The sequence below is a fragment of the Takifugu flavidus genome, chromosome 6, assembly GCF_003711565.1.
Source record: "Takifugu flavidus isolate HTHZ2018 chromosome 6, ASM371156v2, whole genome shotgun sequence".
Lineage (NCBI taxonomy): Eukaryota > Metazoa > Chordata > Actinopteri > Tetraodontiformes > Tetraodontidae > Takifugu > Takifugu flavidus.
This window is the reverse complement of record NC_079525.1, coordinates 3,141,873-3,156,609: the sequence shown is the minus strand read 5'-3', so window position 1 is coordinate 3,156,609 and position 14,737 is coordinate 3,141,873. Positions and strand designations below refer to the sequence as shown.

The 14,737-nt window shown below is 50.3% G+C and overlaps 1 protein-coding gene across 7 annotated transcripts in view; it reads right to left on the bottom strand.

The window, feature by feature from the left end:
* Positions 1-2,052: 2,052 nt before the first annotated feature.
* sh3gl2a (SH3 domain containing GRB2 like 2a, endophilin A1) overlaps positions 2,053-14,737 on the bottom strand; it is a 180,404-nt gene continuing 167,719 nt past the window's right edge. Inside the window, exons 2-13 of one of the 7 annotated variants that reach the window (XM_057034542.1) lie at positions 6,712-6,780; positions 6,530-6,602; positions 6,301-6,444; positions 5,970-6,103; positions 5,744-5,902; positions 5,518-5,621; positions 5,296-5,411; positions 5,026-5,040; positions 4,901-4,912; positions 4,552-4,563; positions 4,189-4,200; positions 2,053-4,059 (exon numbers count right to left, since the gene is read on the bottom strand). In XM_057034542.1, the coding sequence (XP_056890522.1) occupies positions 3,863-4,059; positions 4,189-4,200; positions 4,552-4,563; positions 4,901-4,912; positions 5,026-5,040; positions 5,296-5,411; positions 5,518-5,621; positions 5,744-5,902; positions 5,970-6,103; positions 6,301-6,444; positions 6,530-6,602; positions 6,712-6,780 (1,047 nt within the window). In that variant the 3' untranslated portion in view covers positions 2,053-3,862. Of the gene's footprint in view, positions 4,060-4,188; positions 4,201-4,284; positions 5,041-5,295; positions 5,412-5,517; positions 5,622-5,743; positions 5,903-5,969; positions 6,104-6,300; positions 6,445-6,529; positions 6,605-6,711; positions 6,781-14,737 lie in introns of those variants that run through there. The other 6 variants (XM_057034540.1, XM_057034545.1, XM_057034543.1 and 3 more) reach the window with 6 other exon arrangements.

Genomic DNA, 14,737 nt, shown 5'->3' with positions numbered 1-14,737 from the left:
GTGTGTGTGTGTGTGTGTGTGCAGATATAAATGGCTTCTCACCCACAAAGTAAGGGAATTGCTGCATCCATCAGATGGACAGGCCAGTTTAGCTGCCTTTTGTAGGCTCAACCTTTGAGATCAAGGCTTCAGTAGCTCATCATCGGTGTATTAGCGAGTGTGTGTGGATGAATTGTGTGTGCAGACACACACACACACACACAGGCTGCAAAGGATCTGTGGGCCAGTGTCCAAGCAGCCCACCCACCAGGAGAGACGCTCCGAGGAATGCTTTTTACTGGATTGCCTGTCTCCTCACGCACCCTCCACGATCGAGTGTGTGTGTGTGTGTGTGTGTGTGTGTGTGTGTGTGTGTGTGTGTGTGTGTAAAATGGATGGTTTGAAGGCGTTTAAAAGGTCTCAAACCTTCAATATGAATTTTATGAATAGACTGCAACATTCCAAACTGGGAGCTGTGGGAGATGCCCAGTTGCATTGTGGGAGATGCCGACACCCGAGAAGCCTTGTGGTGACAGAAAAAATCAATTTCTGCAGGACAAGAGTGTCTAAATCATTATGGGCTTTCAATTATTTAGAAATGATTGACTTTGAGTGAATTACACTGATTCATACTGGACCTGCACACCAGTGTAAAATGGTTGTTTCAGAATATTAAAACAATCATCTTCTGCTACTAATAATATCAAACGCCTATATTATCTACAATGGGTCAGTCCATAGAGTCTTAAGTATATAGTGGATCTAATGAACCGACCACATTAGCAACACCAGTTTGTAGTTAATATCAGGCTGGAAGCATAAAAAAAGTCCCGTCAAATGAAAACAAATTTACCATTAAATTCAAACCTTTGATGGAGGCAATTGGGACTGTAGCATCATCATCTGGTGCATCTGGACGACCTCGATGACCCGCCACAGGCTGGATTCTTTCATCATGCAAATGTGTCCAGTGTCTCCAATGTACACGTCTGCTAATTCCAGAACACCGTAGTGCTTATTGTGTTTAGTTTTATCTCACCTGCACTATAACAAACAAAGCCCAGGCTGTGTCTATATTTGCAGTTCTTAGCGGAGTGCCAGGTCTCAGGGCGTGTGACCGTCACGACGACACGCTCTGATGCAGATCTAAAGACCCGAGAGGCTGCAGGATGTTCCAGCAGACCCCGCTGAACCGTCTGTATGTGCACGCGTGCTTAAGCCAGAATGACACGTGGAGCGTGGACGTGCACAGAAGTTGCAGCCTGATTGATGTTAAATGCTGCACACTTCTTTGCCCAAATCGTGCATCTTTGCACTCGTTTTATTTTGCACAAACTGGATCCTGGAATCTGTCTCACTGGTTTTTGAGTTGTTTCTAACTTAAAAATAATAAAAAACCTCATTTACACCTTGTCTAAAAAAAAAGACAGATACTCCTCATGAGAGTGAAAAACAAAAGATAGATAAATTAATTAAGCTGAATGAAGTTAGTGAATGTTGTTGATCGTTTTTTAGTATATTATTTAAAGTCCAGGGTTAAAACACGGTTATTGTGTTCACTTTTTGTTACTGCCCCCTTCTGGTCAAATCTGGTCATTACATCTCTAAAAGACACCAGTAAAAATATAGTGTATATACAGTATTTCTGCACATATTTAAATAAATGTGGAGAAACGTGCGGTTTGGCACGTTGTGTACCCACACTCCCTTTAAGATCTACGGGATAATTTAATCATAATTCCATCTGAATGTGTTTGGATTGTGGATCCCAGCTGATCCGTCTGGGATCAGTCGTGACTCTGCTGTTGTTGCACAGGATGATTCAGTCTTTGTGGCACAAAAAGAATCTTTTACCTGGCCTACTTTCCCCCCTCAGCTTGGACTGCTGCAAGATGAGTCCAGCGGGAAGGAAGGAGCGAGATGAATAATGCATCTGTTTTTCTGCTCCCTGCAGAGTTTAAACACAACAGCAGGAGACGTCAGCAGCAACTTAAATGATTCTATATTCAGATTCATTACCTCCAGAAACTGTCCTCTGCAGCCCGGAAATGAAAGCCGCGACAGACATAAACCAGTTCTTGGTATTTATTTGAATAAATTACACCGACTTGTCACATTTGTTTCTTTACATCAAGCATACAGTCTTAGAATCTGATGTGAGAATAACAGTAAACCCCGAACTGAAATCCAAATAAAACGGCGACAAAACCCCCCCAAACAATCATGTGCAGCACAGAGAATCGCTCTTGTCACAACGTTTCTAGATAATACACCGCATATATATGTACAGCTATACTGTATGTGTTTACTTCTGTCACAGTTACAAAAATAAGATACGTTACTGTCGATGCTCGACTATACACACAAGGTGAAAACAAAGCACAGAAAAGCTGTACAGTCCTCATTGAGGGCAAAGATACACACAATTGTTTAAAAAAAAGCGAAAGAGAATCAGAAGGAAGGAGTCGCGTCACCTTAAAAAATAAAGAAATACATAAATAACCTTCACACCGTAATTATTCTGTCTTGTGCTTCCCTTTAAAAAAACCCAAACACGCAGGATGTCGCTTGATTTTTGCATAATTTATTGTAATTATCCAGTATAACGAACAGGTCCAGTGATTAACGAGAGATCCGTGTTTTTGAACACTGTCAGAAAAATTGACCTCCTCAGAGGCCCTTCACCCCCCCCCCCCCCACACACACACCACCCCCCACACACAAAAGAGACATGCACGTGTCTAACAAGGTGTTTTTTGTCGCTTTTTTTGTTAGAAAAAAAGAAGAAGAAGAAGATATTAGTGCTGCACAGTTTTCTGCAGAGGTGTTAGTTACATCAGCAAGGCTGCAGAGAAGAACAGGCCGGGATGACGAGCACGCGGGACGGTTCCGGTTGGGGTCGGATCACCGACAAATAATACTGACAACTTTGTTTCTGAGGTCAAACCGCACATCAAGAGGATGAGACAGCAACAGAGGAAAAAGGGTTTTCAGCGCGGGTTTGCATATTTCCCATGATTAGAGCAGCTCGCTCCACACAACAGTAAATACTGGTTGGGTTCTGTTAGCGGTGCGGGCCCGACTACGGCTAAATGGGTCTGGATTGAGGCTCCAAAGCTAATCTACACAGTTCTAATGGGACTAGCGCGCCGCGGAAAGTGCTGCGCAACAGGAACGGCGCTCAGCCGAGCGGTCAAACCCTCCAGAATGATCATATCACAGACACATCAAGCAGTTTTCACGCCTCAACATCACAACAGTGTTTTGTTTTTTTAGGAAATCGCGTCACCACTCCACAAACCACTGGCTCAGGTACGTAAAGTCACACAGGTTAGTCTATAGACCCCCCCCCCCATGCAAATACCAAAAATACTCCACCCTGCTGCATTAAAACCCTGTTGGCCACTCCGACATCGGCGCCATTGCTGTTATTTATTCACTCATGTAGCAGGTAGCTTTGGTATCTAACTCACGTACGGGCGCTCGCGCCCAGGTGTTGCTAGGTAACGAAGAGAAATCAATAAATCTGTCGAAAAGAAATGAAGTCAAAGTAAGCTGAGAGAGGTTGCTGAGAAATGTTTGGGTTTTTTCTTTCTTTTGCAGAAAAAGCTCAGGAGGTGATTAAAATCAGCAGATTTTAGCTGCTGGAGCATCATGAAAAGCCTCTAAATGGTATTTTTTAATATATTTCCTAAGATTTAATGTTCCTTAAACTGCTGATGGACGTCTGATTTTCCCAGATTCCTAACGTAGAATATTTAGTTCAGCTGCTGCTCAGTCTCTGCTCGACTTGTTGCTGACGCGAGGCGGCGCTCAGGTGGGAGGGCGTTTGGGTCGACGGGTCGCTCTGAACACTGAGAGGCTGGAGGCTGGTGGCGGCGTCCTAGTGGGGCAGCGGCACCAGCGTATCCACGTAGTTGATGGGGAAAAAGCCGGAGTTTCCGTGCAGCATCCCCTCGAACCAGTTGTCATCGATCTTGTTGGTCAGGGTGATGATGTCGCCCTCCTTGAAGCCTAGCTCACCTTCGTTCTCGGGGTCGAAGTCGTAGAGGGCGCGGCAGCAGGGCTGATCCATCGGAGCTGAGCGGGAGACACCAGGAGAACGGTGAAGCGGGACGGGGCCGCCCAGACCCAGTCCTCGGGGGCCGCGATCCTCCAGGACTGGGTCTGGATATTAATGACCGGAATAAACGGGTGTGAGATGCTCACCTGGAGATCTGGCTGGAAGAGCGAACGCAGGCAGGAGGAGCAAAACAGAGACAAACGTGAGTTCCCGGAAGTCACAAAACGGCTCATTTAGCATTGAAGAAGATAGTTTAACATTTTGGGAAATCAATCGTTTCTTTCTGTTGAAAAATAGCGTTTCCTGTCGGAGAAGCTTCCCAGAATGCTGAACTGATCCTCAGACACCGAGTAAAGAAACGGGCGGAGGCAAAGGAGAAAGCAGAGATTAGACAGAAGCAGGACGGCGGCCACGGAAGCAGACTGAGGTCAACGCCCACAGATCCACTGAAAGAAGTAAGAAGGGCGGAGGAGAGAGTTTGCTCCTCTTCCCAAGCCGCCGGCGCTCACCTGGAGATCTCGCTGCAAAGGAGGGAGAAGAGAAACATCAAAGTGAACAAAGCGTTCGGAGGCAGCGTGTAAGACGGGCGAGTGATGAGGCGACGGATGAGAACAGAAGGTCACTGAACAAAAGCAGAATAAAACGCAGGTTAGACGACAAACGGCGGGCGGGGGGGGGGGGGGACGCTCGTCTGCCGTTGGCCGTTTCTGGAGGTCTGAGAGGACGGCGCCAACGGGAAAGAGCGAGTGACAGAGAATGAACCAAAACAGGTGGTGGTGGTGGTGGTGGTGGTGGTGGGGGGGGGGTGATGGAGAGATAACGTCGTATCTCTGGGGGGGTCACGTTTTTTTTTCTCACCTGGAGACCTTGCTGCAAAAGGGGGAGGAGGAGGGGCGGGAAGAGAGCAGCGGAGGAGGGTTTTAAAATGAGCGTAAAACGATAAGGAATGAGTGGAACGTCAACAGAGGGCGGAGCTGGCTCACCTGGAGACCGCGCACCTGAAATAACACAACGACAACCTTGACGTTAGGAGCCACGCGTGGGGATTCCATTCATTCACTCTTTCCCTCAACATCTCGGCTGAAGCCGCTTTATCCGAGCCCCTTTGCACGCGTATGTGTGGCGCTAACACATGCTAATGCTAATGCTACTGTTTAAATAAAAGTTGCCCTGCACGCCACTGGGGACAATCTGCCCCAGAACCAGTCTGAGTGCATGTTTGTGACACTGGGGTCGCGGGATCAGGGTCACACCTGGGGAGCGGGCGCCGTGGATCCCTCCGTTGTGGTTCTCGCTGATGGAGAAGTCCAGAGACGTGCGCGGTTTCGGAGCGAACTCCTTCCGTGGTTTGCCTGAGGCTTCTCTTATTCTGCGGAGTGTAAAACGTGATCCCTCAACAAACAAGTGGAATCATGAGAGAATTCTGCGTGTTATTGTAGCTAAACCAGCTAATCCGGGTAAACAGGAGCACTGACCGCTCATCGATCTTGCTGGAGAGCTGCGTGAGGATCTCAGCGGAGCGGCTGTGGTACTCCAGCTGAGCCTGGACCAGCGCGGCCAGCTGACTCACCTGCTCGATCTGAGGAAAACCGACACCGGGAGGTCCGTTACCGGCTCCGAGCACTCATATGCTAATGAGCTTTAGCTCCTGCGCCAAGGCTACATCAGCATTGTGTGTATGAGGGGATGAGGTGGGCTTACGTCACACTCCAGCAGGTTGAACATGCTCTGCTCAGCAATCTCTTTGGAGTCGTCGAACTTCTCCAGCGCCTGCTTGAGCTCGTCCTCGGTCACCTTCCCCTGACGCTTCTTCTTGTAATCAAAGTCCAGACGACGACCCTCCAGCTTCTTCAGGTGATGCTGCGACGGGACACCAAATCAAAGTCAATGAGAAAATCCTCCCCGGCCCACGTTCTTTCCTTCTCACCTGAATCTCTTTCAGGTCCTTTTCGTGGAGGTTCTGCAGCGGATCGATGAAGTTCTGCTTCACCTCCATGTCCAGGGCGTCCTTCACCTCCCCCAGCTCACGCATGGCTTCCCCGATGTCCACCAGAGCGAGACCTTGAAGGACAAAAGCGCGTTTAGCCTCCCGGCTGAGATTAGCGTCTGCGGCTTTCTCCTTTGTTTGAACTCGGTGCAAAACAAACTTCAGGCACCTTGTTAAAAATAGACCTGGACGCCCGCGAGGGAGTCACATGATCCCGCCTCGTTCTTGTGAGGCATAAAAGACGTCTCTTTGATAATCTGCCACAGCTCACCAAAGCTGGATTCTTCTCCGAGCTCCCGGCCGAACTTCTGCATGGACTCCCCGAGGATGGCCTCGGTCTGGGTGTAGCCGGGACCCTTCTCCTGACCCCTCATACGAGACATGGAGTTCATCATGCTCATCTTAGCTCGGGTGGCTGCGGGACAAAGACAGCGCGTTCGGGCTGGAGCTGGTTCTGTGGACGCATGTGTGTTTGTCCAAAGAGAGTTTTGTTTTGTCACCTGGGTTCGGCTGCAGGTACTCGGTGGTCTTGGTCATGATGTCCAACACTGCCCGAGACGTGGTGTCCACCCTCTGGAAGTGGGGAGACAGGAGAGCCGAGGTGAGAGCGGCAATGACTAGAGACGCATCTAAGAAGCAAATATTGAGACTTTTGTCCTCGGTGGGGACGATTCAGCCTTGCCTTTTCCATCTCAGTGAAGTCATCGTCGAGCTTCGTTCCCTCAGCCCCGCCGACCTTCTCGCTCACTTTCTGCAAAAGAGACCCCAAAAACAACACGTCAGCCTCGGAGTCTTCACCGTCTGTGACATGAAAAATTAGAGAAGAGTGAAAATCGGAGCGCCTATTTCTATTTTTAATCTATTGAATCTAATCTTTCATTTTCCCTCTGAGACCAAGTAAAACACGCTAACGTGAACGTGAGCTTGTGCAACTACTGTATGCGGACACTAGGGGGAGTATGAGCCGCTACATGCTAACAGTCCTCATTAGACTGGGAAAAGTTCTCCAAGCAGGGGCATTAAGAGCAAAATCCCCCTGGCTGCTGTCCTCTCTCTCTCTCTCTCTCTCTCTCTCTCCCTCACACACACAAACACGCACACACACACACGCACACACACACGCACACACACACACACACACACACACACACAATGATGCTAAAACAGTTACTTCCATCAACCAGCTCTTGGCGGCGATGCCACCAGATGGCTGGAGGGGGCAGCCTTCTGACACAATCAGGGCAGGCGGTGCCCTCGGAGGACGGGCCGAGGAGGACAACGAGGTTCTGGAGGATGTCAGGAGCAACAGAAGCAGCCCCTCCTCCAGCAAAACCATCAGGGTTTGCTCTCTTTGGGGCCACACGCCAGACTGTTCGTGAACTGGCGGCTGAAAAGGCGGCTGAGTGCGACCAGCAGCGGGTAAATGAACCAGTTAAAGCGAGATGTGCGGAGGCGTGACGTGATGATGTCAGCGTGGGCGGCGGCTTAAGCCTGAGCCCGTGACAGTAGTTTCTGCAATGTAAGACTTCCTGAGGATCGCTGCTCTGAGTCATCTAACAGCAAAGTCTCCTCTGATCCCACTTAGCAGGAAGCTCAAACATCGTGACAGCACACACACACACACACACACACACACACACACACACACACACACACACACCACACACACACACACTCAGAATCTGTAACTTTCAGTCCATGCTGCCATCTCAGCTTTGATCTTGAGAAACAAAGCCGGAATCAAAGACGTCTCCTAATTTGGCGTCCGAGCGCCATCGGAAACACGGGCTGTCATCGCCGCGCTCACACCTGGGACGCCAACGGCGCCGCACATCATTACGGCTATTTTTAGACGTTTGCAGAGCCAGAACGCTGCCTTTTAGACGCTAAATCTCCCACAGTCACGTCAGCCAAGCGAGGCCTGTGAATAATTGAGGAGCCCACCAACATCAAAGGGAGATGCTCAGTCAGATATAATTTATTCCACAGAATTCTCCAACCTGAGAGGTTCAATTCCAGAGACTTTTGATGAAAAGTGGAATTGCTGACCCACACTCACAGCCTCTGAGGCTGCTTTCTTTCTTTTTAGCTCAGAGAAAGTGCAATTTATTAAAGCTAAGTGAAGGCGTCGGACCCTGCGGGGGCACGTCTGGGTCCTGAGGGAGCGACGGTGATAAAAAGCAGGAAGGAAAAGGCGAGTTGGTGTCCGACAGCCGTCGCCGCGGCACCCTCTGGATGCTGGAGTGTGACGGCTGTACGTGATGAAGAGCTGGAGGAGAATCCTGTCATGACTGAATATGCAAGAGTGGAGGAAGGGCTAACCCCCCCCCCCAGAGAACCCATCTCCTCTCCTCATCTCCTCATTGCTCGTGCTTCATCTCCACCAACCCGTCCTCTCTTCCAGAGGACATCCCAAGGTGATCCGCGCAGAGGCGGCCAGAACTGAACCTTATATGGATTAAACAAAAAGGGAAAAAAAAAAACTGCTCCTGGCTGCCAGGAAGTGGTCACAGTGACGCTGGAGTGATGTCAGAGGCCTCTACGTCACCCCCAGAAGGCTGCGTGGACCTATTTTCAGCTTGTGACCCTCCCGAAGCTGCTTTTATATTCAAGGCTGCTTCTGAATCCTGGGTCCTGTTTCACCATCTGAGGAATAAACGGACGGAAGCCGACGGCTGAGCGTTAAGACGAGTGCTCGTCCTTCAAATGCCGTGTTTGCTCGCCGCTGGTCAGCGTCTGAGGGGGGAGCGTGCGCCGCCACCAGCCAGGGGACGCAGAGGACCTTCCGTTAGCCATGTCCAGGGGGCCACTTCTCGCCCCTCTGACTGCGAGACAGGAGAGATGCCCTCATGTTTCACCCTGACACGCCCAGCGAAACGGGGATCCAGAAAACAAACCTTTCAGGTCCGATTCACGGTTTCTCCCTTATTCCCCTTTTCTCTTCCACCCACAGCGGCACTAATGGAAGCGGATTAAAGAGATGTGCAGAAAATAGCCCTTGTCAAAGGCTGCAGGCCGTCCTCGCCGCTCATCCCCAACTCTCCCACATCATTCCAGGGGTCATCCTGTCCTCGCCTGCCCCCACCGGACCCTTTAAAAGCACCGACGGAGCCGCTGGAGAGCAACGCAGCTCTGATCCTGACATAACACCTGATGCTGTACATTCAGTTAATCACCTGTTAAAGAATTCAACCGCTTAAAATAGTCTGGAATGATCAGGGAAGCACAGCTACTGGTCTGCTCCAGTTTACATCCAACCAGGGGCTCAACCTCCCTTTACAAGGAAATTCCCTGAACCTTAATCTGTTTATCAGACTATCATAGCGCTGGAGGGGGGTTTAATCTGAAGAAACGATGCTGCCTCGGCAGAAACCCAACCTGAAATCGTGAGAGCGTAAAGACATCAGCGGCTAATGCTATTAAAGAGGTGAGGAAGAGACGCGCCCCAGACATAAAAAGTGTCTGATGTCCAGGATTAGAGCGCCCTCTCCAAGCCCAGAGCAGCAGAATCAATAATCCATCACGACTACACAGAGGCTGGAATCAGACACCTGTACCATTCGATGCAGTTATTTATACTCCTAAAATGTCGATGGAAAAGGTTTTTTTCCCAGTTAAAGTTCTTCTCCATCCCCTCTTCAGTGAAAACATGCTCGAATCGCACCTTCGGCAGTTAGATCAACACGCAATTTTTCCCGCCAGAGAAAGCAATTTCCAGGAAAATAAGGCCGGTTGATGCTGAGTGACGACGCGCTCTGGCCGGAGGCGATCATTTTAGTCGCCTCCTGCATCTAGAGCCCATCAGAGCGGTTAAAGTGTGATGCTAGCGCACGACGCTAACGTCCCCGGCGTGATCTCGTGCCACATCGTCCGCCGAGCGTTATTTTCTGTCACAAACGCACTGCTAGCTGTTAGCATCGGTCACATGGCGCCCAATGTGAGTCAGTGGAGGAGTTCGCTGCCTGCTGCCGATCTCCACCCCCCCCCCCCCCTCCTCCTCCTCTCTGGCTCACTGGCGTAATCCTGGCCGGGCACACGGAGGGCCGCGCTTTAAATACGCCCTGGGTGGAGGAGGGAGATTAAAAATGACAGGGGTGATTAGCGAGGCTATTAGGAGGACGGCTCCTGCTTCTGGACAATAACGGAAGGATCTGACTATTCCTGACGGCATTAAAACGTCCCTGCGCTGCACTTTAAGAGTCCACAATGTTAGCGTGTGGCGCTAGTCCTAAAAACAATGGTGGCAGAGGTCCTTGCGAGGGTTTTATTCCCATAATAGATCCCTGAATACCTTTTTAGGATTACACCTTCAGTATTAAATAAAGGTCCTCCGTTACTTAAGAAAGCATCCAGGAACACATCAGCTGATCCCGTCTGGCCGGATCACTGGAGCCTATTAAGGACAAAGGAACTACAAACCCTGACCTACCAGTGAGTTTATCACCCTGTCGGGACTTTCGTTTACATGTTTGTTTAACCACAAGGTGGCGATGTGGGTAGCTTTAGAACAACGGAATTTACCGACTTTTTGATATTTAGAGTTTGAATTTGATTAGATCAGACAAGCTCTCACGGGATCCTGGAAAAATGATTTATTTTGAACTCCTGGTGTCCAACGCATCATTCTGGCCCGACTGCAGCTGTAATCCCGTGGGTCATCCAGGTGGCGTCGGAGAGGACGGAGGACGTGGCGCCACCGAAGCGGTCGTGGATTTTAGCCCAGACGGGGACACATCAGACTGGATTAGCACCAGAGCGGGGTGGGGGTGCGTCCTCTGTCCTCACCAGCATCAGCCGACTGGTTGGCTATGCTGCTTCACTGACCTCTAATATCCCTGTGTGTCTGTGTGTGTGTGTGTGTGTGGGGGGGGGGGGCTGTGACCACCGTAATCTGTTTGGAAACCAGCTCTTATGTAACAGTGGAGTCTGCAGCCGAGCAGGAAGGTGAGGGGGACGCCAGCTGGCGTGTGTTTGCATTCAGGGATGGCGTGCACGGGACACAACATCAGTATTTTAACGAGGCATCGCAGCTCCTGTCCTCTTGGACGCTTCCTGAACGTTGTTCTGGTGGCACCTCCCGCGGTTCTCCTCAGGAACCACGAGAACGTGCGAAAGGCTCGTCAGCACCTCCCGCCTCCATCTTGTGTTCACTGTGCTGCTTTTGTTCGTGGTGGTTTTGGTGGGACTTTGTCCTCCTCCTTTAACTGCATAAGTGATCACTTTAACTGAAAATTTCGCCATTTAAACTGGAATTTTCTGCCATTTTACTGGACACTTAGACTTTCTTGTTGGCTTTGTTCGATCTGAATTCCAACTCTGCCCAACATTTTCCTTCAGGTTTAATCAAGTCATTGGTACGGTGCCAAATATCAGCTATCTAACATTAAACTTGAAATATATACTAAGAACAACACCCAAAAAAACCTCCTGGTTCACAATAAGCAACAGAAATATAGAAAGAACCCTCATAAATGTCGACCAGTGAAGCCTGGACTGTGGGGGAGGAACAGCACCTTCTGCATAAACTGAACGTCGGAGCGTTAACAGACCCTGAACTCAACACGCAGCCTCCAGCCGCACAAAAGCAGATTTATTATCTTTGCTGATGAAGACAAACGAGCCCCCCCCTCCCTCCAACCGCGGCCGCCGCGGCGCGACAGCGGAATAATGATTCGAGGGAATCGAACGGCCGAGCTTCCAGATCCAAATCAATACGGGGACACGGAAAAAAAGGAAAGCTGGACGCGCAGAGACCCAAAGACTGAATTTCCATCTTTAAATGAACGATATGGATGTATGCGAGCACGTGTGATGCGTCCAGAGAAGAATGAAGCGGCGCCACGTCCTCCAGCGGATATCGACTTCCTGCTTCACATCCCATAATACTGATGGATACCATTAAGCCTCATTTCTAAGGTGCAGAGTAAAGATCTGGATAGTAGGAGTGTGTTACCTGTACAGAACCAATATATACATCATTATAGTCTGATTATATGGGTTTAATGCATAAAAATCTATAACATGAACGAATGTCAAGTGTGGGTCACATGGTACGCGGTCACATGGCGGCGCGGTCACATGGTACGGTCCGGTGGCCTGCTCCGGCACATGCGGCACGTTTTGGAGATTAGTGATTCAGAGTCCACACGACTACGATATGATACGAAGTCACGGCGCTCCGATTAATCCCGGCGTAATCCCTGACGTGGCGCTCGGCCTGAGAGGAGCAGTCCCAGCGCGCCCCCTCACCCCCACCCCCCAGGCTGAGGACGCATCCGCCCCTTATCCCGCTTCATCCCCCGACCGTGCCAGTCCAGAAACTGGGAACGCTGGCGGGCGGGTCTGGAGGAAGCTCCAGCTCCCCCCTCTATGGGACTCTCACACCTCCCCGTCTCACTGCTCTGCCGCCTCTGCTCGGGGGTCAAAGGTCATGAGCGGAGGCGCAACCGTCCACATCCACCCTCACAAAGCGCCAGGTGAGGCCCACGAATCCCGATCCTCGGCTCTCTAGGTTCCGATTGGCCCGTGTCGCAGGATTCCGGGAAATGGATTTGAGTTGCACTGGTGTGACCTGATCTCCGAGCCCGTTTACCCGGCCATAAAAGTCCGATCCTTATCTGATTTCTGGGGTCATCGGGGGTTACGCAACAGCCGAAGGTGACACTGTTTTACCATCATCACTACGATGTGGAAAGATGATGGAAGGATCTACAACCGATCCGTTTGTCCGTCTGCACGACCTCTGAGATCTTAGAGTGAGATCATTTCTCCTGCTGCAGCTGCTGTGGAATGTGGCCAGAATATTTATATTATATATATTATATTTATATTATATTCTGTGTGCTGATTACTGGTGCTGGAAGGGACGGAGGGAGGAGGAAAAGCACAGCGGAGATCAAAGGATCAAAGCTCAATAAGCAAAAGGCTCAGACTATTCAAACAGAAACGCTGATTCCCGTCTCTTCTGGGTGAGGACGTTCCAATGAGTTCAGCTCAGCCCAGCTTTCATTCGTGTGGCGCCCACAGCGTCCGACCCAAAATAGTCCCGTCCGTCTGTCATTCACCCCTGACGTCCCAACGCAGACGGGGCAGTTTTCCAGCTCCCGTGCGCGCTCCCGGTGAGCAGGGAAACCAGGCATTAAAAATCAATCCTACAGTGGGAAATAACAACGGAGCCTTAGAAACAAACTTTCTGGGGTGATTCCGTCACACTCTCCTTCCTGCCGCCACCCCCCCCAACACACACACACACACACACACGCACACACGCACACACACCACACACACACACCACACACACACACACGTCTGTTATCTCCCAGCTGGATCTGCACTGCAGGCCTGCAGAGGATCTGTGCTGGATGAGTCACACACTCACAATCTGCTGCCCCCACCCCCACCCCCACCCCCCCGCCGGCATCCAGGAACCTCGCTGCTGACCACGCGCACGAAGGCACGCATGCACGCATGCACGCACGTGCACCTGCGGGACGCACACAGGGCTGTTTTCTGATGAAGTCTAAAGGTAGAGTTGCTTTTAAGAGCACACACACACACACACGCACACGCACACGCACACACACACACACACACACACACACACACACACACACACACACACACACACACACACCAGGGAGGTCTCTGCAGAAAGGGGGATTTACTTCAGTGAATCACGAGTCTGCATAAAGGAGAGAGGAACGTGAAGCGGATATTAGCATTCAGCACACACAGAGGGAACCCTCGGCTCACACCAAGGCCCACGACCAATAAAGGATCTCTGCTCCACTCTCAGACAACTAGAGAATCGAATCCGTTAACGCCTCTGCAGGAAGAAGCGATGGAAATCAAGATGGCTGCCAGGAAGTCCCTGCCGATCCTTCCTTGGGAGGAGACCCACGCAGGGAAAACAGACAAAAGGAGGAATTCTTGCAGCATCGTGGGTCAATTCTTCAATTTCCAGCTGCATTTTTACCAGAATAAGTCAAAAAAACAATCTCTTCACCCCCTGGAAATGTGTCTCCGCCAACAGCCTGTGTTTAATTAACGTTTCTGGATCCCCTCCGCCCAGATAAGTGAGGCTTCCTGCAGCTCTGGGATTGAGCACTGACTCTCGCCAGGGGAACAGAACCACAACGGAATCTGCTGTGCACGTGACTCATCTGCCTGGAGGTGTAAATGCATCACCTTTGACAGGACTGATCTTTACAGAAGTGTAAAAAAAAAGCTACGTGGGCATAAATAAAGAATTAAACTCATATTTATTTTAGTGGGTTCGCATGAACTTCGCCCTTCATGGTCTGTGCTTCCAGTTTTTTTATGAATAGACTGTTTATTAAGCCTCTCTATCACCCCAACGTCCTTGGTGGGGACACAGAGAGAGAGAGAGGGAGGGAGAGAGAGAGAGAGAGACATAGAGAGAGAGAGAGAGAGAGAGAGAGAGATGATGTCTATTAACTGAAATGTGACTGCACTCGGTTGCAATAAATTACATAAAATGTACATGAGGCTACACTGATGTTGTCAGAGCACGTGCGGGGGGCATGCGTGCGTGAGAATGTCCCCTCCCAGGTGTCCTGTGCTCCACACAAGGCTGCCCATGTTATCAGCAAAGAGAAACCCGAGGACGCGGATCGGTGCACCTGATATTCACGAGGCTGCAGCCTCTAATTTCAGAGGTTATCGGCTGCAGCACAACCTGCCTTTTA